The sequence below is a fragment of the Dipodomys spectabilis genome, unplaced genomic scaffold (genome assembly GCF_019054845.1).
Source record: "Dipodomys spectabilis isolate Male_0828 unplaced genomic scaffold, ASM1905484v1 ptg000197l, whole genome shotgun sequence".
In the NCBI taxonomy this organism is placed as follows: Eukaryota; Metazoa; Chordata; class Mammalia; order Rodentia; family Heteromyidae; genus Dipodomys; species Dipodomys spectabilis.
In genome coordinates this window covers 1,070,903-1,094,055 of record NW_024870874.1, presented here as the reverse complement: position 1 = coordinate 1,094,055, position 23,153 = coordinate 1,070,903, and the positions used below count along the sequence as shown (strand labels likewise).

Genomic DNA, 23,153 nt, shown 5'->3' with positions numbered 1-23,153 from the left:
AACTTCCTCCACCCCCAAGAAGGATTCGTTTTTAGCGTAGGAATGTGGAATTGAAGGCAGAGATTTGGGGAGCCATGAGAATAGATAGTTTTTTGGAAGAAGCCATGAAAGGGAGAGGTGACAGTTTAGGATACAATGTTAAGAGCAAGTAGAGTCGGAAGAGGTGCTGAGAAGGTACTGTCAAGGTCATTGAAAGCCATCCAAGAGAGCCACTGCACGGACAACATTTTTGGAGCAAGCCAACAGTGCAAAATGTTACAGAAGTTGAAGTCTGAAGAAAGGGAGTTGAAACCGTCCTTTGGTGTCTCATCTAAACCTGTAAGACAACCACTTCATTGTGATGTGGGGGCAGGAACTTAATTCCAAGCAGATGAGGAAAAAAAAGTAGAACATGTGGCTGGGGAAGGAAGAAGAAACCAGAACAGTAACTTGAAAGGGCAAGAGGAAAAGCACAGCAGAATGTAATGAAGGTGGACTGTTGTTAGAACGTGCGTGCTAAGACCAGAGAAAGAAATGTTGGGAAATGAAAGAGTAAAGATGCTGGAGTTGAATAATGGTATGTGAACAGAGAGTGCCAGAAGGAGAGGGTACAGAAAGGCAGATAAAATGCATGAAGGGCTAGAGAGTTGGCATTTGGTGAGAATATGGGTGCATCATGTCTGTTGGCCGTTACTTTTACAGTAGCATCTGTAGTTGATTATCTGATAAGAAAGTAAACATGGAAACCTGGGAAATACCTACAAAGAGAACAAAGAGGCTCTGAGGAGCATCTGCAGGGTTGACCCCCAAGAGATCCACAAACTTTGCTCATTCTTTAAGCCAAAAGCAGAATGAGAGTGTCCCACAAACCAGTAATAATCTTTGTCTCCATGGCTGAAACCTCTGATATGTAGTTTTTCCTAAGAGTTCTCTCAAGCAGCTTGCCATATCTCTCTGTGTGTATTTTCATTTTCTGTCAGTGGAGTTTAATAATTTTCAAAGAAAAAGATAGCATGATTTGATTCTCAAGCACCTACTGACATAGAGTTATGTCTCAAGTCTTGACTTGTCTGGTTACAGACCTAAGCCTGTCCTTTTCTACATGTAATTAAGCTTTTCTTACAAGTTATATATAGTAATTTCAGGCATCTTAATTATCGGTGTAATAATTGGGAGGTTTCTGTGTTTTATGGTTCAAGTCAGTGCCAGTTTCATTGAGTTTAGCTAAGTAATAAGTTCTCTTAGAAGAGCAGATCTTTACTAGGCAGTCTGTTTTAACTCTCAGATAATTGAGATGCTAAATAATAGACCACATTCAATGGCTGACCCTGATGATAAGCAAAATCTGTATCAAGAATTAGCTATCAAGAGTATGGATTCCTTTTACTTTGTGTGACTAAATACATGAGTTTGATGGGATACAGTATTAGTCAGGAATCTTTTGGTTCCAAGGATAGAAACCTGTCTTGTTACAAGCTTTTTTAAGGGTATTGGTCCATGTAACTAACCACACACAGCTATAGATTGGCTTTAATCAAGACTAGATCCAAGAGCTTAGACAGTGTTGTTAAGATTCTGTCTCCAGAGCCAGCTACCAGTGGCTCATACTTGTTATCCTAGCTACTCAAGAGGCTGAGATCTGAGTATTGCAGTTCAAAGTCAGCCCGGACAAGAAAGTGAATGAGACACTTAACATCAGTGAATCACTGTGTCCCAAGAGGTAGAGCACTAGCATTGAGCACAAAAGCTCAACAACACTTAGGCCCTGGGTTCAACCCCAGGATTGGCACAGAAAACAAATTCTTTCTGCAGCTCTTCAAGTTGCTTCTGTCTGTGTATTGTCTATTTTCACTCGAAGCCTCTAATTTGTATCTTTGGATCCTGAAATCCCAAAGAAAGAGAGTCTTTCTTCCATTGTTTCTGTATAGCAAATTCAGGGAAGCCTCCAGCACATGCCCATCCCTCAGCTAGTCATGTGACCTGAGAAATGGGGGATGCTGACCTGCCACGGCCACATAGCCATTTGGGTAGAAGGGATTCTAAGACCTATCTTGCAAGGAGTACATGGAGAAGGTGTTTTTGCTAAGCTAGCAAAACCCCCTGAGGTATATTCTAAATACCCTAGCACAAAAGCTAAATAATAGAAATAAAGATAGAACTTTTATAGACTGTGGTTATTTTTGAAGGACTCCAGTATCATTTGTTGTCACATGTATTCATGGTGCTTTCTCTGGATAGACACCTAGATTCCAGCAGTGAGGCTTCCCCCAGGGCTGGACTTTACAAAGGACCGAAGGCCCACAGTCTGAAGACATTACAGAAGGAACACAAATCACCCCTAGGGCTCACTAAAAGCCATCCTCTTAGGATCTGCTCATTGATTTGAACTGGTTCCAGTTAAGTGGGTTTGGTTTGCTCTTCATCTGGTTTCATTCAAGACAGAAAGTAAACCATAAGAGGGGGGTTGGGGCATCACAGTCCTACCTGAAATCAGGAAGCATAGAGACCAGAAGGGTTCACCTAAGAGATGGAAGGAGAGGATGCATAAACACATGGACCCAGGATACAACTCACATAGCTCCTTCCTGTGTGTGCACAGGAGGGCTGCCTGTCCAACCTTGCCAGCCCTGCCTTCTACACTCTGCATAGCCTGGGGTGGTTTCTGTGCTACCCTTTTCCTCAGCACTGTCTTAGTAGAAGTCTCTTTACAACGCCATTTTCCTCATCTTCTCACCCCTAGGCTATGTCTCCGTAAAAATGTCTTTGATAACACAAACAATAAAAAAATTCTTAAATTAGACAGTCGCCTGATTAAAGTGATGTTTTGCCACTATTTTAAAACCACAGTGATACAAGTGACTAGACTTTTCTCCCCTCCCTGATTTATAGCCAGTCTGCTTAGCACATCAAAAATCCCCTTAATCTTTAGATCTTTATGTAACGTGGGTGAAAATAGATTTAGTGAAGCTGACACCACCACAAAGCTGTATTTTTTAAGCCTTCATTACTAGTTATTGTAAATATATGTGTGTATTTGAGGAAAACATGATCATCTCACTTAACATGACAGAATTACAATATAACTCCAAAAAAGTATGAAACATGATTTTTCCCTTACCCCATGGCTTAAGAATAAAAATGTTTACAATTTGCAAGTGGCAGTTAAATACCACTGCAAATGATAAAATAAAAATGGTTAATACCATCAGTTCTTGGCTCTCAAAATATGTCAGAAACTCAGTGAAAGGACCAGCTACAAGATTTCTAAAAGCAATGTCCCCATTCTGCTTATATTTGATATACAATATTTTGTCCATATTCATACGAGAGGATGATCTCTTCCTTGAAGCTTCCTTCCAGGTAGCAATGAATGTTAAAGTGTTCTTTTAGTCTTGGTAATAAAACGTCAAGGTGGGCCTCAGCAATGCTATAACTTTAGAGATGAGAACATGGAGGCTTGGTGAGGATGATCTCTATACAGCAAGGAAGAATTGCCTGGAGATAGCCTTGAGTTCTGGTGCCCATTTTCTACCATCCGTGCTAGGTCCTGGCATATGAAGCTTCCACTCCAGATCAACCCTTACTTTACCTACATTTCCCTGTTACTCTCTCACTACTACCTTCAACTACCCAGACCCACCCACCTTCCTTGGCTTCCTACAGCTGTGTTTCAGCCAAGTTGCCTGTCTTCGGGCATTGCTGGGCCTCCCAACACATTCCCCTGGGCAAGGGTGTGGTGAGCTTTTCTCCCCAGCCTGGGTGGCAGGACAGGCTGCCACATGGTGTGTTGGCTGCTACAGGCCAGGCCGTGTGGATTGAGGGCTTGTGTGGGAAGATTCGGGAAGCTTTACAAAAAAGGAACTAAGATCTCCAACAAGCTTTCAATCAATCCTGGCTTTCTTTCAGATCTGAGAAATGTTTTGGTAAAATCTGCTGTTTATGTTAAGGAAAAACCCACACCCTAGAACTTTTCAGGACAGTTCATTGTAATCAAATGCTGCTGAGTAACTGGGATGACTTTGGAGGAAAGGGCACCAAGGAATGTGACATTAATTTCAATTCTGAAAACTGTCAGAAAGGCTATAATGGAGCCTGGCACTGTGATGGCTCATGCCTATAATCCTAGCTACTTAGGAGGCAAAGATCTGGGGATCAAAGTTCAAAGCCAAGTTGAGGAGAAAAGCCCATGAGATACTTATCTCCAATTAAGTAGCAAAAAGCTGGAGGTAGAAGTGTGGCTCAAGTGTTAGCCTTGAGCAAAAAAGCCAAGTTGGAGTGCAAGGCTCTGAGTTTAAGCACCAATACCTGCACGCGCGCACACACACACACACACACACACACACACACACACACACACACACACACACACACAAAAGCAAAGAAAGAAAAGGAGGTTATAATGGGATACATTTCTATTTGGATGAACTTTTTCTTAAAAATAGCTAGCAGCCAATCTGTCCTCGTTCGGTTCTATAGACAATTACTGATGCTCAAGCCCTGGGAAGTCACGTGTTCTGTGCTCTGTTGCTTCCTCAGCTTGCCTGGACCCAAAGGCAGGACCCCCAGAGCCCGAAGGTGCTGAGAAGGATGACTTGCTGCTGTTGAGTGAGATCTTCAATGCTTCCTCCCTGGAAGAGGGAGAGTTCAGCAAAGAGTGGGCCGAGGTGTTTGGAGAGCATCGTCTGAAGGAGCCAGCACCCACAGGGCCCCCAGGAGAGCCAGACCCAAAGCTCCCATCAGGCTCTGGCTTCCTTCCTTCGCAGCTTTTAGACCAAAATCTGAAAGACTTACAGGCCTCACTACAAGGTACATACTACAGTGACTGAAATTAGCTTCCTTTCCTTATTCATTCTTTGTTCTTCATTTTCATTCAAAGGCAGATTTGTTCCTTCTGTTATGTTTTCTGTATTTTTATTTTATATTCAGTGTCTTTCCCTTTTTTTCTCTTCTGTATTGTATTTCTATTTCCAATCCAGTGACTTTTTAGCTGAAATTCCTGAATCATATCCTAACTTTAATATATTCAAATTAAGACCTATTCATTCTGATAATTTCCTCCAAGGTTAATATTTTTATTAGGAAAGTGTTAAAAGATTGGCTTTGGGTCATATTCTCTTCCTTTGATTAAGGTTTTGTGGGTTGTTTTTTTTTTATTGGTGCCAATATTTGGGCTTGAAAACTCAGGCTTTTGTACTTTCTTAACTTTCTCAACAACTTTGAGGTTGTTGCCCTACCACTTTGAGCCACAGTTCTACTTCCAGCTTTTTGGTGGCTAATTGGAGATTAGAGTCTCTCAGGTTGGTATGCTCAGTCTGACTTCAAACTGCAATCCTCATATCTTATTCTCTTGAGTAGCTAGGATTATAGATGGGAGCCAACACCTGGTTTCATTAAGGCATTGTTTTTTGTGGCATACAAGTGGGGCTCAAATTGCCTTCATGATTATGGCCCTGTTGCCTTGGCCAACCCTTCCTGGTCATCAGCCTGAGCTCTCCCATTTGCCACAAAGCAGAATATCTCGTAGCCAGGTAAACATTTCCTCTTTCATGCAGACTTTCATTCCCTTGGCCCTTGAACTTTGGGTTCAATCTTGGTTTTATATATACTTTTATATATACTTATACTTGCTTTCTCCCTCCTGCCCCTACCCCATGTGTTCCCCCAGCATTTCCTGAAACAGAGGCAGAGAACTTGAATAGTGTCAGCCCAAAAAGCGTTTCCACACTGACCAAAGGCAGTCGACACCACTAGCAAGGAAGGCTTCAAAACATATCAGGGCTCAACAGCAGGCCACACACTGGTTGGTTTAAAGTACAGAAAACTCAGATGAAATGTACTTTTGAGTTTCTAAACAGGCAGACCTCAGGAAATAAACTATTTCCTTCTATCTCAATACTTTATTTTCCTTGCATGCAGCGTGAATTGTTAAGACAGCTATTACTATTAAGAAATTCTCAAATTGTTCTGTTTTTTTCTTTCTTGTGAATTTACGCTATCTTCTTCATAAACAATGTGTTTATCTGGCACTTACAACTAAGAACAAACAGCAGAGCCAGAATGATTAAGTAATTATGGGCTATTACAACCTTGGGTCTTTGAGGGAGATGAGGTCATAGATTCAGGAGTTGGTGGGCAAAACCAAAAAAAAAAAAAAAAAAAAAAAAAGAAAGTCTTACCTCTTTTTTTAATGAAATCCCTGATTCTTTCTATCTTCCTTTGTGAGTTCTATTTTGTCACCCTCTCATGTGTTAGAATAATGGAGGTAAGAGTGTGGGGATAAGTGAAATCCAGAAATATTGTTCCAACCCGGGTTTCACCCTGGGTTTCACCAGCTCCTATACTGGAGTGTAGACTTGTGAGACTGCCAACTGACTTGAGTTTCACCCCACCCACCTGTGGTGGAGGTGCTAAGGGACGTGGGAGAGTTGGGAGGCCAGAGCCTGAGTATTCAGCCCATCTCCTTGGGGCACCAGAGTCTCTCCAGCTGTGTAGTAGAATGATCCTCATTCAGGCCTTCCCCAAGCTTTGGAGACATTAGAGCCCTCCTGATGCTAGGCGCAATGGTGGCTAAATGTCAGTTGCTGTGAAAGATTGAAGGCAGAGCTCTTCTCAGGACCTGCCTGAGAACCATCACAAGGCAGTGGCCATGGGACTTCGCACTTTAGCCTTGCACCATGTCTAAGGGCCAAACAACACATGAGGCAAAGGAGGGAAATGTTCCAACAGTGAGAGGGAAATACAAGTATACTATGGAAGGAGAAGGAAGTTCTTCAAAGGGAGGCCATTTATTTCTCAGTGAAAGAAACTCTCTGGAGGTTGCAAGTCTAATGCCTTATCAGGCTGCTCGCTTATTAGCGAGTATTTACTGGGTCTTTCAGCATGCCGAGGTATTGGGGAGGCATCTGCAAACAAAACAGGTAAATCTCTATGCTTTTCCTGGAACTCACATTCTGGTGGAAAGAAACAGCAAACAATAAACATCATAAGCAAATCAACATTGTAGGTAAGAAAATGAGTGGTGTTGGGAAGAAAAGGAAAAAGAGTAGTAGATGTCAGAGCAGGGCAAATGTTGGAGGATATCAGGAGAGAGGAGGCTTCAGAATTTACAAGGCCATGCTGGAGAGATGAGATTCCAGTGCAGATTTTTCAAGGGGAGGAAATTAGCCACATAGATACCTGGGCATAGAGGTCAACCACTGTACTAAAGACCAATGTGACATCGTGCTGGTCTTACATAGGATCGAGATTCTCAAATTCTCAGACTAAGCAAGGAGAAAAGTCTCTCAGAAGCCTTGGCTGTTAGACCATCTTGTAGACAAGTCACCTTGCAGGTGACCACCTTGTAGGCTAGGCCACATAGGTAGGAGCCATTTAGAAAACCTTTGGCCCATTTTTAGCCCAAGTACATTGGGAACCATCCCAGCATCTTCAGCCATGAAGTGACATGCTCTGAGTTACTATTTAAAAACTCATTTTGGCTGCTAAAAGTATCCGTTCATCCACTGAGGTTCTAGCAAAAGAGCAGTTTTAAGGTAGTTCTTTTGTTGTTTTGAGTTATCAGGTTTCCTTTATATATTCTCATCTACCTGTAGAGTGTCTATGGGACTCAACATGACAAGAAAGAATGTCATACCTAAGTGGCTGAAAGAAGTAGCCCGAAGCCAAGCACCAGTGGCCCATGCCTGTAATCCTAGCTATTCAGGAGGCTGAGATCTGAGGATTGCAGTTCAAAGCCAGCCCGGGGAAGGAAAGTCTGTGGAACTCTTATCGCCAATAAACCACCAGAAAACCAGAAGTGGCGCTGTAGCTCAAGTGGTAGAGCGCTAGCCTTGAGCTGAAGAGCTGAGGGACAGCACCCAGGCCCAGAGTTCAGGCCCCACAACCAAAAAAAACCCAAAAACCAAGAAGTAGCCCGTTCCACTTCTAGGATACCCTTCAATTCCCAGCAAGTGCCACCTTACTTCCATCCCATGTTTCCCATGGTTTAGGGAACCTCCAAAACACATGGGGTACAAATAGAGATTGGGTTCCTGCTTCAGTGGTGGGGCATGTCAGCATGCTCAATCACCTTGTACAGTTCTGTCAGGGATCCTTCTGCCTTCCAAAAGAAGAAAGAGTGGAGAATGGCCTAAGATATTGTTTTTCTTGCTACCTCCATGGTTTAGAACATCCATCTATATCCATGAACACCCTCTTGTATACATAACAGTATAGCAGTAACTATTAAACTCTGGCTACCTTCTCTTAAAATTGTCTTCCCTGATTAACCAATGCATCTCAAAAACTAAGTATAATAGCCTCTGAAATCATTAAGTAGCCAAACTAAGTGTGGCCTAGAGAGGCTTCCCAGCATGTTGGCTCAGTGAAGAGCCTGATGGGGTTCAGAGTTCCTCCTGTAAGTGACCCTCCCTTTCTCAGTCTGCAGCCCATGGTCAAGCCTCTCCAACTCTCTTGTTCCTTCCCTTCTCATCCGCAAAATGAAGTATTAGACTCCACTTCTTATCCCTGTGATGTCTTCTAACTTTTGGGCTGAGATTTCAAATCATGGGATTCCATGAATCTATTTGTGGATTTGTAGATGGTAAGAAAGCAGCCCAGATGGCACCTGCCATGGGCCAAACACTATGCTGGGAACTCTTTACCTATGTCACTTTATGCACTTATTCCATATCCTTCCCAGACAGGTTCTAGCATTATCTGTATTTTGTACTCTGGAAAACTGAGGAACCCAATGGTCCAAGGCCACATACCTAGTAGAGACAGTTGGACTCTGAATATGGCCTTCACCTTTCACTAGAACCTCCTGTGGCCTCTCCACCCTGTGTCTTTGGTCCAGTAGCTCCCATCATGGCTCTTCAGGCCTTGCCTTGGATGCTGCAGGAGGAAGAGCAGGACTTGTCATGATCAGCCTAGTAACACACAAGAACAAAGACACCCGCAGGTAGCTACAGAGGAGCACTGTGAGTATGGAGAGACAAAAAGACCCTGTTCAACACAGAAATCTAATAGTGTTTAATAGTGTTCAAGAAATTGGATTGTCCTAGGAAGTCTTTATGGATTTACATATCTGTGCTGAATCTCATCACTGTCATTTTGAGGAGTTCAAGCTCTACTCAGGACCAGAGAATCAGTCAGCAGTGCAAAGTTCTGGCTGCTTCCACAGTTCCTCAGTTTCTCCTACCACCTCCTCTCTTTGCTCCTGCTCCATCTTTTCAGTCTTTTATGTCTGAGATTCTCCTATGCCCACCTTCTTCTTTGACATCTCTCGTCATTCTGTTCCCCAGCCTTCTGGAAGGATGCCAAGGCAAAGTTCAAAAAAAAAATTATTTCCTACTTCCCTCTGACTTTAAGCCCTACAAATCCAAAAAAGATTTCATATCAGATCAGTTTGTGCTACAAATGAAAGAGTTAATTTCAGCTGAAATGTCTTTCTAAAGTTATCAGCATGATGGGACTTGGGTTTCCTGTGTCATACAGTGATGAGAAAATTGTGCCTTCCTGGGGCCTCTTAGCATGAGTAGGAGGAGAGCCAGCTTGAGACAAATGTGCAAGTGGAGACTAAGCAAGCTATGGGAAGCCTCAGATCCTTCTCAGTGCTTCTCAATTCTCCACCAATATCGAAAATTTAATTTTAAAGCAATTCTGATACTGGAGGGATTTTTAGCTGCTCAAACATAAATATGCTATAGTATCCTTCAGTTTAGTTTTCAGCAAATCTTGTCCCAGATTCTGTGTGTGTTTGTATTGTGTGTGTGTGTGTGTGTGTGTGTGTGTGTGTGTCGCTGGGATTTGAACTCAAGGCCTTTTGTTAACTAAGTGAGCATTCAAACACATGAGCACACACTCAGCCTCTTTTGCTTTTTTTTCAGATAGGGTCTCAGGCTTTTGTTTGAGTCAACCTTGGGTCACAATCCTTCTACCTCTACTTCTCATGTAGCTGGGATTACAAGCATAAACCACCATGTTCAATATTGTTTAGATTCGGAGAGCTTTGTGTTCCTTCAGACTATTGATGGTTTTGCCCAATTCTCAGATGTGGTTTACCATCTGGGTGGTTTGCCATTTAAGGCTAGTGTAACATCAAGTTGTGGATGATCTCAAACTAGAGATCATCTCTTACTATTTTTAACTTAAGGTGGTTCCAGGTTATTGACATCGCCAGTACTCAGTAGACTGATGTCACGGAAAAGATGGTGGTTGAACACAGGGAAGGCATTCTCTGCACAAGCCAGTGGGATTGTTAGTGTTACAAAGGAACAGCACTTTCTTTTTGTGCACATACACACACACACACACACACACATATATTATTGTAAAGATACTGTCAGAGGGGTTACAGTTACATGAGTAAGGTAATGAATAAATTTCTTATCAAGCATTGGTACCTCATTTGTGTTTCCCCTACCATCCCTTTCCTCCCCACCTCTCCAACTCCTCTCCCCTCCCCCTCAAGTTTAAAGTTCATTTTCAACATAGTGTCTTGTACATATCATTGTTACAATGGATCAACCTGTATCCTCATTTCAGCATTTTGTTATTTTCCTTCCCCTCCCCAAATTAGAAAAATGTATATACAAGATGCAGGGTACTGGAATCAAACATGGTGAAAACAGGGGTTATACCACAGGGAAAGAACATACAAAAGAAACAAAAAAAACACATAGTACATTATAAATACATTTAAAAAACAACAGCAAGAAAGAGAAAACCTCTTGTGTCCCTATTTTGAGGTTCATTTCGCTTAGAATCATCTTATATGGTCATATGTACATAGCTTTCGACCTTTTCTGCTTGTCCTAGACATATACTAGTTATTGCAGATTAAGGAAACCATGGGACCTATGTTTCTTTGAGCCTGGCTTACTTCACTTAATATAATTTTTTCTAAGACTTTCTACTTCCTAACAGATGAGGAATTGTCATTATTTCTGATAGAGGCATAGAATTCCATTGTGCATATATACCACATTTTCTTGATCCATTCATCTACTGAGGGGCATCTAGGTTGGTTGCATATCTTAGCTATGGTGAATAATGAGCAGCAGCACTTTCTAAGCCTGCTGAGGAGCATCAAAGCAAGTCCTGGAGAGCTGCAGAATTAAGTGCCTCTCTTAGTTCATAAAAGGAACCTTGATGACCATCTCTTCCACCCACATTTTGCAGATGAGGAAATAAAGGAACCTCAGAAAGGTCTTGCAATTTGCCAAGTTGTTGCAATTTTTCCACCAGTAGAGTAAGTTCTAAACTCAGCTTAGTTTATAAGGTCCCTTAGGACCTGCCTCCAGTTTCATGGCTGCCTGAACCTCCCACACCTTCACTTAGCATGACTCAATGATGCTGTTCTGCCAGAGAACCGTGTAATCTATTCATACACTGGACTCCAGCCATATTGAGCTCCAATGTGCCCTGCTCTTCCCACCCACAGGGCCTTGGCACATGCTTTCATTATGGCATAGCATCCCACCTACACTGTGCGGTAATTTTCCTGGTTGACTCTTCCTTTGGGGTCTCAGTTTCAATCTCATTCCATCCAGGGAGCTTTCTTTGACTCCTCATCATTCCTGAAGTCAGTATTATGTGTTTCTGCCATTATATCCTGTACTTGTAACTGTTCCTCTTTTCTTACCTAATTGAAAAATTAAGGTAAGAAATTTCATTTCTGCAGTTTGCTCTAGGTTGTTAAAGGAATAGATCCATATTTGTGTTTCTCACTATAGTTCCAGAAAACAGCTCAGTGCCTAGAATTCAAGGGATGATGATGCATGGATGAATGGATGATGAATGGGTAGATGGATGGATGGTAAAATGATGAATAGATCATGGATGGATAGCAACAATGGAGAGACCAAAATGGGCAGAATGGACACTAGAATAAAAGAAGATAGACTTGAAGTGTAGATCACTGGGGAAATAATGCTCTCAGAAGTTGCTCCTGATGTCTGCTGAGTTACACATACACACACACAAAACCAGTTCAGTGTAGACTTAGTTCATTCCTGCTCTCCAGCCTCTCTACTACCTGGTTTCACCCTCAATATCCCAGTGCAACAGGGAACAGCTTGGGAGACAGGAATTTTTATCCACTCCTTGCAGGTTTGGAATGGGGCTGGGTAGGGAGTGTGGGTGGCAGGGTACTGCTTGGCCACTGAGACTATGGTGCTCTTACTTTGCCCTTCATTGCCACCTATACTGCCAGCCCATCTCAGAGCTCTCCAGTAACTGAGATCAGTAACCTGGTCTGGGCTTTTGCTGTGCCAGGAATGAGTTGCTTTATGGCAAAGTACTTGGAATGGTTGGCTCTGGCCTTGCCTCTGCTCTCACTGGTCATTGGTAACTCTGGCTGGTTTGTATTTTCCCATATGTAAGTAACGGGGGCAGCGTTGCTGTAATAAAATTGTATATGTGCTTTTTGCGAATGGACAGCACATTTGACATATCAAAGGAACCCAAGTGCTAGGAGGGTTCTGACATTCACAGAGCTCCTAGCGCCCTCCGCCCCTGCCCTTCATCCTGGCTCACTCTCCCGCTGTCAGCATGGGGAGACATCTTTCTAGCCACACCTTCATGTTAAAAAATGCCTCAGCCAACTAACGCTGACGAGAGAGCAGTTGATGGCAATTACCAGGATATTAGCAACTCTAAATAGCATTTTTTTTTCCTGACAGAAGCCATTTGAAGTTTGGCTTGGTGTTCCATCCATAATTACCCTCATTGCACCCTTCCCCTAATAATTTCCAGAATGATATGAGTGAGGTTGAAATCACAGCTGAGCTTAGTATTTGGGGTTTTTTTCATAGCTGGTGTCACATCTGTACTATTTTATCCATTCGTGCACGCATACTTAAACAGTTAGATGGATGCTTAAGAACTATTCTAAGGAGAAAATGTGATTCGACACACTGGCTGCCATTTCTGTTTTGCACCACCAGGCAAAGATGTCCTGTGGGTTTGTAAAAGAGCTAAGGCATACCATCCCAGCTATTAAAAAAGAAAATGCTTCAAGCTCTTCCTTCTCAATGCCCTGGGCTGTGGAGAAGTTCCCAAATGTATGGATTCTACCTGTTGCTCTTTTGGATCGTGAGTGTTTAGGTAACTAACACTCAGAATGACATAGTAACAAAGAATTCAACGAGAAGATATTTATGGGCTAGCGTATGGTTACGGTGGGACACTTATATAGCCTTCACAAGACCTTGAGTTTGACTCTCCAGTACTCAAAAGAAAAGTAAAATGCATTTGTTTTGCCATGTACTAGTAGTTCATGCCTATAATTCTAGCTACTCAGGAGGCTGAGGTATGGCAGATCATAGTTTTGAGACCAGCCTAGGAAGAAAAGTCTATGAGACTCCATCTCCGAAATAACTGTCAAAATCTGAGCTGGAGGCTCACTTCTCACATTTCAAAGGAGTATGTTATCTTAATTAAACCGTCATCTATTTAAACTCTCATTGTATGTCAGGCAGTGAACTAAAGGATACAAAAATAACCCTGGCTCAAGGGGTTCATTACTCTGTCTGCAGGGATGGGTAACCTTTTTTTCTGCCAAGGGCCATTTGGATATTTATTACATCATCCATGGGTCTAGATTTGAAGAGAAGCTCCTAGACTTATTGAATTTTGAGTCTCATCTTTGGTGGGACCACATCAAAGTAGTGAGGGCCCTACCAAATGATCTTATGAATGAGATTCTGCTCTTAAAAAAATTGTTTTTCTGACCTACCTGAACTCTGCCATCCACATATGATCTTTCTTACAGGCCATATCTTTCTTTAAAACAAAACAAGCCAGGCACCGGGGCCTCAAGCTTATAATCCCAGCTACTCAGGAGCCTGAGATCTGAGGATTGCAGTTTAAAGCTTGTCCAGGCAGGAAAGTTCATGAGACTCTTATCTCCACTAGGCTACCAAAAAAAAAAAAAGAAAAGAAAAGAAAAGCTTGAAGTGGAGCTATGGCTCAAGTGGGTAGAGTACTATCCTTGAGCACAAAATCTCAGGGCATCCCAGTGAAAGGACATAGTTTAAGCATAATGGTCCCATGGTACATTGTCTAATGGTCTATATTTTACGTTTCACAAGATGAATTAGCAATAGCTTTAATCACAAACACCATCCTGTTTTAAGTATTTTAGTACACTGAAGAAAAACTTCTTTGTGTCATTTAGAAGCTCTCAACCTACAGAACTAAAACAGAGATGCAAAGAGGCATTTGGTAGTTCTAAATGAAGTGTCCAGACAGATAGTAAATGCTGTGGGAAACTGGGGTTTGCATTCCTAAAATGAGAGTGCTGAATGTGTCTAACCACTCAGCGGCAGGCAGGCACATAGGAACAGGGGCAGGACATTGAGTTACATGAGCTAAGTGCAACTGTAGAGTATATTAAAGCAAACTGCTGGACTGACATTTTATTTATATTAATTAAGCACCCCAAATTTAAACTAGTTGTGCAGAAGATACAGACTGGATCATTTGGGAAATAGAGGGATACAGTTTCTAGTTCTAATGTCATATTTATTTAATGCTGTGCAGTTTTAAGCATACCCCATTTGGGACAGGAAAACAAGACATTTGATTTCCTTGGCACGGTATGATCTGATGTTAATATGAGATGACTGTTCTTGGGAATAAAAATGGGACAACAGTTAGAAAAGTTTTTTTATTAAATGCTTTAACTTACTTTTCAATGTCTTCTTTGCTTTTCAAAATCCAATCTCTTCCTTGGCCTTCCATGTTTTGAAATTGGGCATGACTCTTCATATCTCTTGTCCTCTTAAATATATTCCATTAGGAGAAACATGGAAGAAGGGTCTTGTTAAATATCCTCTGCTCTCTCTTTGAACTCTGGCATGGTTTAGGAGCTGGTGGGTCAGTGTGACTCTTGCTAGATATAATGTCCTCTGGTTTTGAATATTAGGCTGGTCAGAGAGCAGTGTGAGTCTTCCTCCTATTCCATGGCCAGCACCAGAATCAAGCAATCCAAATGACAACAGCTCTGCACTTAAAGGTAATACAGAATTCTGTCATTGGCATGACAGTTGCCTTCCCTTCTGGCAGCCTAAGACTATACTGTACTACTGATCTCCATTTGAATATCTAGAGCTCTAAGCAGAGCCATGAGATGAAGTGTTTTACATGATCCTGGAAGTTACATTCTTGGCTTGTAGATTAAGTAAATAAGTCACAGGCCATCTGTCATTACTCATTGGTTAATCTTTATAAATAAATTGGTATGCTACTTGTTCCAAGGAAAATACATTCAACCAATGAATATTAGACCTTTACTGAATGCCAAGTACTGTTTGCAATCTCATTAAATAATACCCTAAGACAGGCATGGTAGAGTATACCTCTCTTAAGCATAATGGTCCTTACTCTCTTAAGTCATAATTTCCTTTATCAACTTGCATCTAAACTAGATGAATCAATATCTGTGAGTGTTCAGTTGCAGTAGAAATACTAAGAATAGAAGAGGCTATAATGGTTTGCTGTCTTTAAAATACTGCTGAGGGCTAGGGACATGGCTCAAGTGATGGAGTGCCAGCTTAGCAACCACAAGACCCTACATTCCAATGCCAGTACCATCACCCTACGTTCCGATGCCAGTACCATCACCCTACGTTCCAATGCCAGTACCATCACCCTACGTTCCGATGCCAGTACCATCACCCTACGTTCCAATGCCAGTACCATCACCCTACGTTCCGATGCCAGTACCATCACCCTACGTTCCGATGCCAGTACCATCACCCTACGTTCCGATGCCAGTACCATCACCCTACGTTCCAATGCCAGTACCATCACCCTATGTTCCGATGCCAGTACCATCACCCTATGTTCTGATGCCAGTACCATCACCCTACGTTCCGATGCCAGTACCATCACCCTATGTTCTGATGCCAGTACCATCAACTAAGAAAAAATGTGGAGACATGGCTCATAGACGAGTGTTTGTCTAGCAAGACCCTGAGCTGAAACAAACAAACAAAAATCCTGCCAAACAATACTGCTACCTCTTCTCCATCAGGTATTTAATTTGTGCTTCCAGAAAGGGCTAGGTTACTTAGTTTTCAAAAGAGGTTCTTTCAAGCTCATGAAGCCTGTTCTGTTTTGGGACAGGCCTCCAAAAAGAACATCTGCTGGACAGAAGATCTCATGTGTATGTTACAGCTGTCTCTCCGTTCCTTTGGTCATCGCCCACTTTTCTTTGACCACAGAAAGTTAAAGGAAATGTCTGTTCCATCACCATCAAAAAGTGCTCCTTTAATGTTCTTTTAAGTGTTGTGCAAATAAGTTACACCTGTTTTATTTTGAGCCCAGTAATAGAGGACCGGTGAGTGTGAGAGTTGTCCACCCCCGAAAGTATAATCGCCTGGCTCCTCATAGCAGGGTCATGATCAGCTTCTGAGGATCTGCTAAGACCTTGGCAGAGGTAGAAGGGGAAGTGGCATATTATTACTTGCAGATATTTTTAAGATATCTTGATACTCTCTATCAACAATAAAGATAAACGAATCCACCTAAAACAGTCTTGCCCCGTACAAATCTTTGTGTGATACCTTACATGGTAACTAAAGAAGAGTCATCTCCCCCTCCCCCTCTGCCTTTTTTAAAGCAGTTCCTTCCATCTCCTAACCTTTGATTAAATTAGATGAAATATTCTCAACTCTTGATTTATCATATCAAAATAAAGGCTGACCACAGGGGCTTTAGTTAATGTTTTATGGAATAATAATCTGCATATTACTAACTTGGCTAGCAATAGTTTTATCTCAGTAATAGATATATTGATTATATCGTAATAAAGTCATGTTCTATTTCAAGATATTTTGAAGAAAGGATAGGAATCATAAGAATAAAACGACCCAATTCAGCATCTCGGCATCAGTGCCATTTTAGCAATAAGACCAAAGAGCTCTGTTTTTGTGGCTATAATTCTATCATTTTGCCACATTTAGCAACTTTTCCCACCTACCTTTTTTGAGATCTTTTCTGCCACAGGATACACACATTTCTAGTTTCTTCCATCTAGAAGAACACTCATTTTCTTCATCCTTCTGACACTGTCGCCTGTTAAAAAAAGAAGAAAAAGAAAAGCACAGGTCAACTAAGCCAATGAACTTAGGCTTGCATGAGGCAATGTTTTGAAAATGTTCTCCTCATCTGGAAGATAATTTATATAACAGGATTCAGAAAGCGAGGGGTTTTGGTAAAACAGCAGATAAGGGAATTCCATGGGCCTACTTAACAGGAAAGGGTGAAAAAGGCAAGAGGAAGCCAGGACTAAGTGCAACCTCCTCTGGGCCTGTGGTTTGAAGGGTGAAAAGAGGCCCCAAGATCTCCCTAGAACCTCTAGATATGAAGAGATGCTTCCAGCAGACCCTGGAAAGCACCTTGTTTCTTCGTCTCTTCAGTCTGATGTCTGAAATTACTATTTCCTGGTTGTGGTGAAGTAACAGGGTGTGTGCTTTTTGAGCAACTCTCAGGGCTATGTGGCCATTTAGCTGGGGTTGGATTATCAGTGCGAGTTAACACAGGGCTAGTTCTTCACTGAGCTTCAGGCCACAGTTTAGAAATGTTACCCAACCAAGCCGCCAGCCAGGAGATGTGAAATTCCCTATCTGTTCGAGACAGGGTAACAGAAATTTTCCATTTTCCAGATGATGCATGCCCATACCCAGCATAGCAGAGTTTGGCACTGGGAAGGTGGGTGTGGTGATGTTTCTCTTCCTCTCTCCTCAGAGCCTGCCAAGGCTTCCTCAGACCTGACTGCCTGGTTCAGCCTCTTTGCGGACCTCGATCCCTTATCAAATCCTGATGCTATTGGGAAAACTGATAAAGAACATGAATTGCTCAACGCATGAGTTTGCAGCCTTCGAGAAGAAGCCCTCTTGCCGCTCCACACCACCTCACCTGGGGCAAGCAGAAGTATAACGCGATCAGTATGCTGTTTTAATATTTATGCACCATTTTAATAAAATGGAAGGGTCAGCGGCCCTGTTTATAATTGTATAATTATTTACTCCTCTTTGGTATAAAGGGTTCTCTCTATGGATCTAAACAATATAAAGCTCTAAATGGTATAGAGTATTCAGAGGTGATGTCCAGGTCAACACTCACCTGCCAGCACCTGCCAACACCCTATCCCTGTGGTATCAAGGGGCTATGGTGAGATTTGAGTCCAAGTCATAAACCTATTCATCAGTGTGTGTGTGTGTGTGTGTGTGTGTGTGTGTGTGTGTGTGTGTATACCAGTATTAGGGCTTGAACTCAGGGTCTTCCACACTCAAGGCTGGTGCTCTCCCACTTGAGCTCCACTTCCAGCCTCTTTCAATTGGCACTAAGAGTCTCACAGATTTGTCTTCCCCAGCTGACTTTGGCCCCAGATGATCAGATCTCAGCCTTCTGACTAGCTAGGCTTATAGGGGTTAGCTACCAACAGCCAGTGCAGCCTGGTTAGGTTTAAGCAAAGTGTCCTACACTCCTTCCTTCAAGGCAGCAGGAGGCTTACAAAACTTTACGCCTCCTCCTGTTGTCCTCCTCTCATCCGCCTGAGGGAGGTGGTGTAGGAAGAGACCCTCTTCCTGTTAAACCACCTTTTAATGAGCACTGGAGGAAGCTCTGGCCAACCAAAGACACCACACACCATCCCCAAAGCACTTTGCCAGGTGGCGTGCAACCTCACAGTAGCGGGGGCGCGGGGCGTCTCTGTTTTTGATGGAACACAGACGTATTTGCAGATGCTGCCATCTCCTTTGGTCCCCTTCATGGTTGGAATCCAAAAGCATGCATTTCTGGAACCACATGACATGTTGGGTTTTTTTCCTTTTTCTATTAAACAGAAAACATTTGACATGCAAAGGCAAGTTATGGATTCTGCTGCGGGGACTCAGTGTTGTTCTGTGGGTGTGGAGGCTGGAGGGAGATGGAGGAGGAGAAGGAAGAGGAGGAGGAGCAGGAGGAGGAGGAAGAGTCCTACCTGCAGCCTTGTAGCCATCGGCTTCACTTCCTTAGCCAGGCAGCTGGGGTATGGGGGTGTGTGAGCTTTTGCAGGATCTGGCATTTGAGCACAAGGACAGATACTCTACCAGTGTGACAGACCTCAGAGCTTGGCACATCTCCTTCCTGTGTCACAAAGGACCTGCTAGGTAAGGGCCTCGCGATCTCAGAAGCCCATGTACATCTTTCAGTGCAAATGCAGCTCTACATGAGCATGGACTCAGGTGATAAACTAGGAAGCAAATAGTTCTTGATGTTTGGTTACGCCTGACTCAAAAGAATACTATGGAAGGGGCTGACTGCAGACACAACCTCTGAGCTCTAATGAACACTGGAGACGGGCTGTGGAAGAAGTAGCACAGGAAAGGATGATCCTCTAGGGAAATTGCTGGGGACGCAGTGGGAGACACAGCTGCCATAGCTCTGTTAGCTTCCTACCCAGCACAGGCATTCAGGAAGCCTGACATTTATGGATTTTGAGAACATCAGCATACACACTAGGACCCTGCCTCACACTCCTCTCATGCACACACAGGAAGACTTGTTGTCTCTCCAGACCCCCTTCGACATCCCAAGACCTGTACTTTTACACGTGCCTCCCTGGGCTACCATCACAACTCTACCTGTTCTCTCGATCCTCCTCAAAGTCCCTCCCACTACGGGGGGGCAGTGTCTCCCAATTGCAACCCCAGGTTTCCTGTGATTCAGAACCAGTGTTCATGCTTCCCTGAAAACTTCCTAATCCCTTCCCTTCCTCCCAGCACATAAACGCAAGCCAGGATGCTGCTCTGCCTCGTCTGGTAAGTCTGTAGCCTCTTACCATGAAGTGCTGCCACCCTAGAGAACTGGGCCCCTACTTGCCCAAATCTCTCTCTCCCCAGCAACTAGGAAGCAAAAGGTTAGTGATTGCCAAATCAACTTGGCCTCTGCAGAACTCGGGTCCTAGTCACATCCTGGGTCATGTTTGCAGCCCAGAAGCAACACAGCACCAGCAAGGAGGAGGTGAAGCTGGAGGGTAGGAATAAGTGGGGGGAGGGAGGTTCAGTTTTGAATGGCTTTAAATACCAACAGGCTGCATTTCAAAATTGATCTGTGGATGAAGGGGAGAGGATTGTGGGAGTTGAACAGGCTTTGTAACTAGGGAAAGGAAAGAATTGCCCATGGAGGCATTTTCTCCTCAAATTTTCTTTACTTTCAAAAAATGAAAGAAAAGAAAAGAAAAAGGGATTCCATCCCCTCTCCCATCTGCAGTCCACTTGGCCAGCCTCTTGATCCCTTTTGATAGGCGTGTTTTGATCCGGGCTCACACAAAGCCCCTCAACCACCTCTCCAGTTTAAGGAGAAGCAGCTGCTGCCTGATTCTCTTGTAAGTGGCCTGCATGCCAGCCTGGCCAGGGGGTTTCCTCTGGGAGCCACCTCGGGGGGCCGACCCAGCTGCCCACAGCCTGTCTCTGGCATGAAGAAGACAAAGGTGCCTTACCCTTGCTTCTCCCTCATTTCCATCCCATATGGGGAGGCCTGCCTGAGCCCCACGTGCACGGGACAGGGCATGCTTGGGGAAGTGTGGATCTGGGGTTCTGGGACCACTTTTCCTGCCATTTGCAGTAGTCTGCACATCTAGCTCTCTGTCCCTCCCCCCACTACTCCCCCCTCCCCCAGCCCAATGGATAAATGACAGACAAGTTGAAGGGAAGGAGCCCGAAATGACACTTTCTTCCTTCCATACTTGTGTCTCTGGCTGGCATCGTTTCTTGGTGTACTTTATAGATTCATTCGCTTCAAAATGTAATTTTAGAAATGTCAAGTTGATTTTGAGTTCTGGGAGAGTGAGAAAAGCATCCATCAGCTTCAGAATTAGAACTGTACCAATTTAGGAAGAGTCAGTGCTTTTGTATTAAAAACATCTTCTGCTTGAAGCTGGCAGGCTTGGGAGCCATCCTCAGCCAGTGGGCATGAAGGTGGGGCACAGTCACATGCTTTAGCCAGTTTTTGAAACTGGTATGAGCCAGACTCCTCCCCCATCCATACCCCCAAGGCACCTTGTGAGGCTGCCCAGCCATCTGGGTGAAGACGGCACCTGCCAGGCCCTTTATCCACACTGCAGCTCCTGGAGCCAGCTCGCTCAGCTCCACACTCTCCCCTCCCAGAGGCTACTACAGCCCTGGAAGCTACCTCTGGCAATGGCTCGAGGCTAAATCTTAACCCTATTTTGGTTATGCCAACAAATAACAGTTGTGCCTGTCTTTGTAATCAACTAGTGTCCTCCAGACGGGCCATGGAATTAATCCTCTGACTTAAATCATCTTCCCAGTCCCTCTACTGGCAGCGGTCTCCAAGCAGTGATCTAGGTCTCTTCCGCTTTGCTGGAAATCATACATCAGCTTAAAGACAGCGCCAAAGATTGGCAATTGCTGCCAGGAATTCTGCATTGAGAATGGGTCTGATAAGTGATAAGGTTTATGATCGGAGAGGGCTATGGGCAGTGGTGGCACACACATTGCTTTTCATGGGGCTTCTAAAGTTAGCAACACAGACAAACACAAAAATCAGCCGGGAGCCCATGCTCATCTTGGAATCCTAGATACTCAGAAAGCTGAGAGCTGAGGATTGAAGTTTCAAAGATAGCCCAGGTAGGAAGGTTTGTGAGATTCTTATGTAAAATTACAATTAGAAAAATAAAAGGACAGAAGTAGAGCTGTGGCTCAAATGGTAGAATGCTAGCCTTGAGCAGGAAAAGCTCAAGGACAGTACCTAGGCCCTGAGTTCAAGACCCAGTACCGGCATCAAAAATAAAAAATGAAATAAGTCAAATGTAGCTGGGCCCTGAGTTCAAGACCCAGAACCAGCATCAAAAAAATAAAAAAGTAAATAAGAATAAAATGTAACTAGGGTTCTGGAACCTTGACACAAGAGCATGCATGGATGAGAAAGTAAAGATCAAAGAGCACATCATTACTGAAGGCCATCTCAAACTGATTTACCATCAAAAAGCTTATTTGCTTAGGTAACTTAGGTCAAACTTTAGGTACAACTGGATCTAGGGGCTCATTTATATCTTCAACAACTGTCCTCACTAGCTTTCACCTCTGATACCCTCCATTTCTTCATTCAAACAGATTATTTTAACAAGAAGGCAAAAAGGCAGCCAGGATCTCCAGTTAGGGTCTTAGAATGGAAACTGCTTAAACTCGTGTCCATTCTTCTGTCACTGGGATCAAGGGATAGGGCGGGAAATATGCTGTTTGTCCAGCTTTTCGTGTTCCTGTTCCTTGATTCTAACCCTTAAGAACTAGAAAAAAGAGAAAAGCATAGTTCCTTCAGGCAAATTGAGGTGTTGCTACAGAAACAAGGAATGGAATAAACATAGGCAAGAAAACACAATTGAGATCTGCTCTACTTTCTACGGAAATGACTTTGAAGAGTTACTTGTCTAGTCTTTCCAGAGGTGCAGAAATGGTTCAAGAACTGGAATATTTTCCAGAGGTCTCCCTGAAGAGACTCTTTTAGAAGTACCCTTGATCAGGCACTTATATAGGAAGCCAGTGCTCTTAGTGACTTATGGAAGCTTCTTCTAGCCAGTTTCAAGGCATCCTAAAAGGGTTACTGGGCCTTTTGCATCCAGCACATTTTCTATTCAGATGAGGAAACTGAAACCAAAAGTTTCAGTTTTAAACAAAAAAAAAAAGAAGAAGAAGAAAGAAAAAAAACTCAGCTAGAGCGTCTGTGGCTCACAGCTGTAATCCTAGCTTCTCAGGAGAATGAGATCTGAGGATCACAATTGGAAGCCACCAAGGGCAGGAAAGTCTGTGAGACTCTTATCTTCATTTAACCAGCAAAAAAGCTGGAAGGGAAGCTGTGGGTTAAGTGCCAGAACATCAGCCTAGAGCAAAAAGCTAAGGGACAGCTTACAGGCCCAAGTTGAAGCCTCAGTACTGGCAAGATAGATGGATGGATGGATGGATGGATGGATGGATGGATGGATGGATGGATGGATGGATGGATGGATGGATAGATAGCTAGATAGATAAACGGTTTGCTCTGTGGGCAGACATTTTGTGGTCAAACCAAGACTCCATCAGCTGCAAATTGTATTTATCTATGAACTTCAGTCTTGTTACCAAAATAGAGGAACAGAGACTGCTTCCTCTCCCTTTGATTTTCCATAAGATTCTTGAAGTCAC

General features: G+C 43.2%; 1 protein-coding gene across 3 annotated transcripts in view; it reads left to right on the top strand.

Annotated features, from left to right (window-relative positions):
• Ica1 (islet cell autoantigen 1) overlaps positions 1-17,985 on the top strand; it is a 145,656-nt gene extending 127,671 nt beyond the window's left edge. For all 3 annotated transcript variants that reach the window (XM_042696086.1, XM_042696085.1, XM_042696084.1), the window contains 3 exons: positions 4,516-4,785; positions 14,891-14,980; positions 17,716-17,985. In XM_042696086.1, coding sequence (XP_042552020.1) covers positions 4,516-4,785; positions 14,891-14,980; positions 17,716-17,837 — 482 coding nt within the window. In that variant the 3' untranslated portion in view covers positions 17,838-17,985. The remainder of the gene's footprint in view (positions 1-4,515; positions 4,786-14,890; positions 14,981-17,715) is intronic.
• Positions 17,986-23,153: the final 5,168 nt, after the last annotated feature.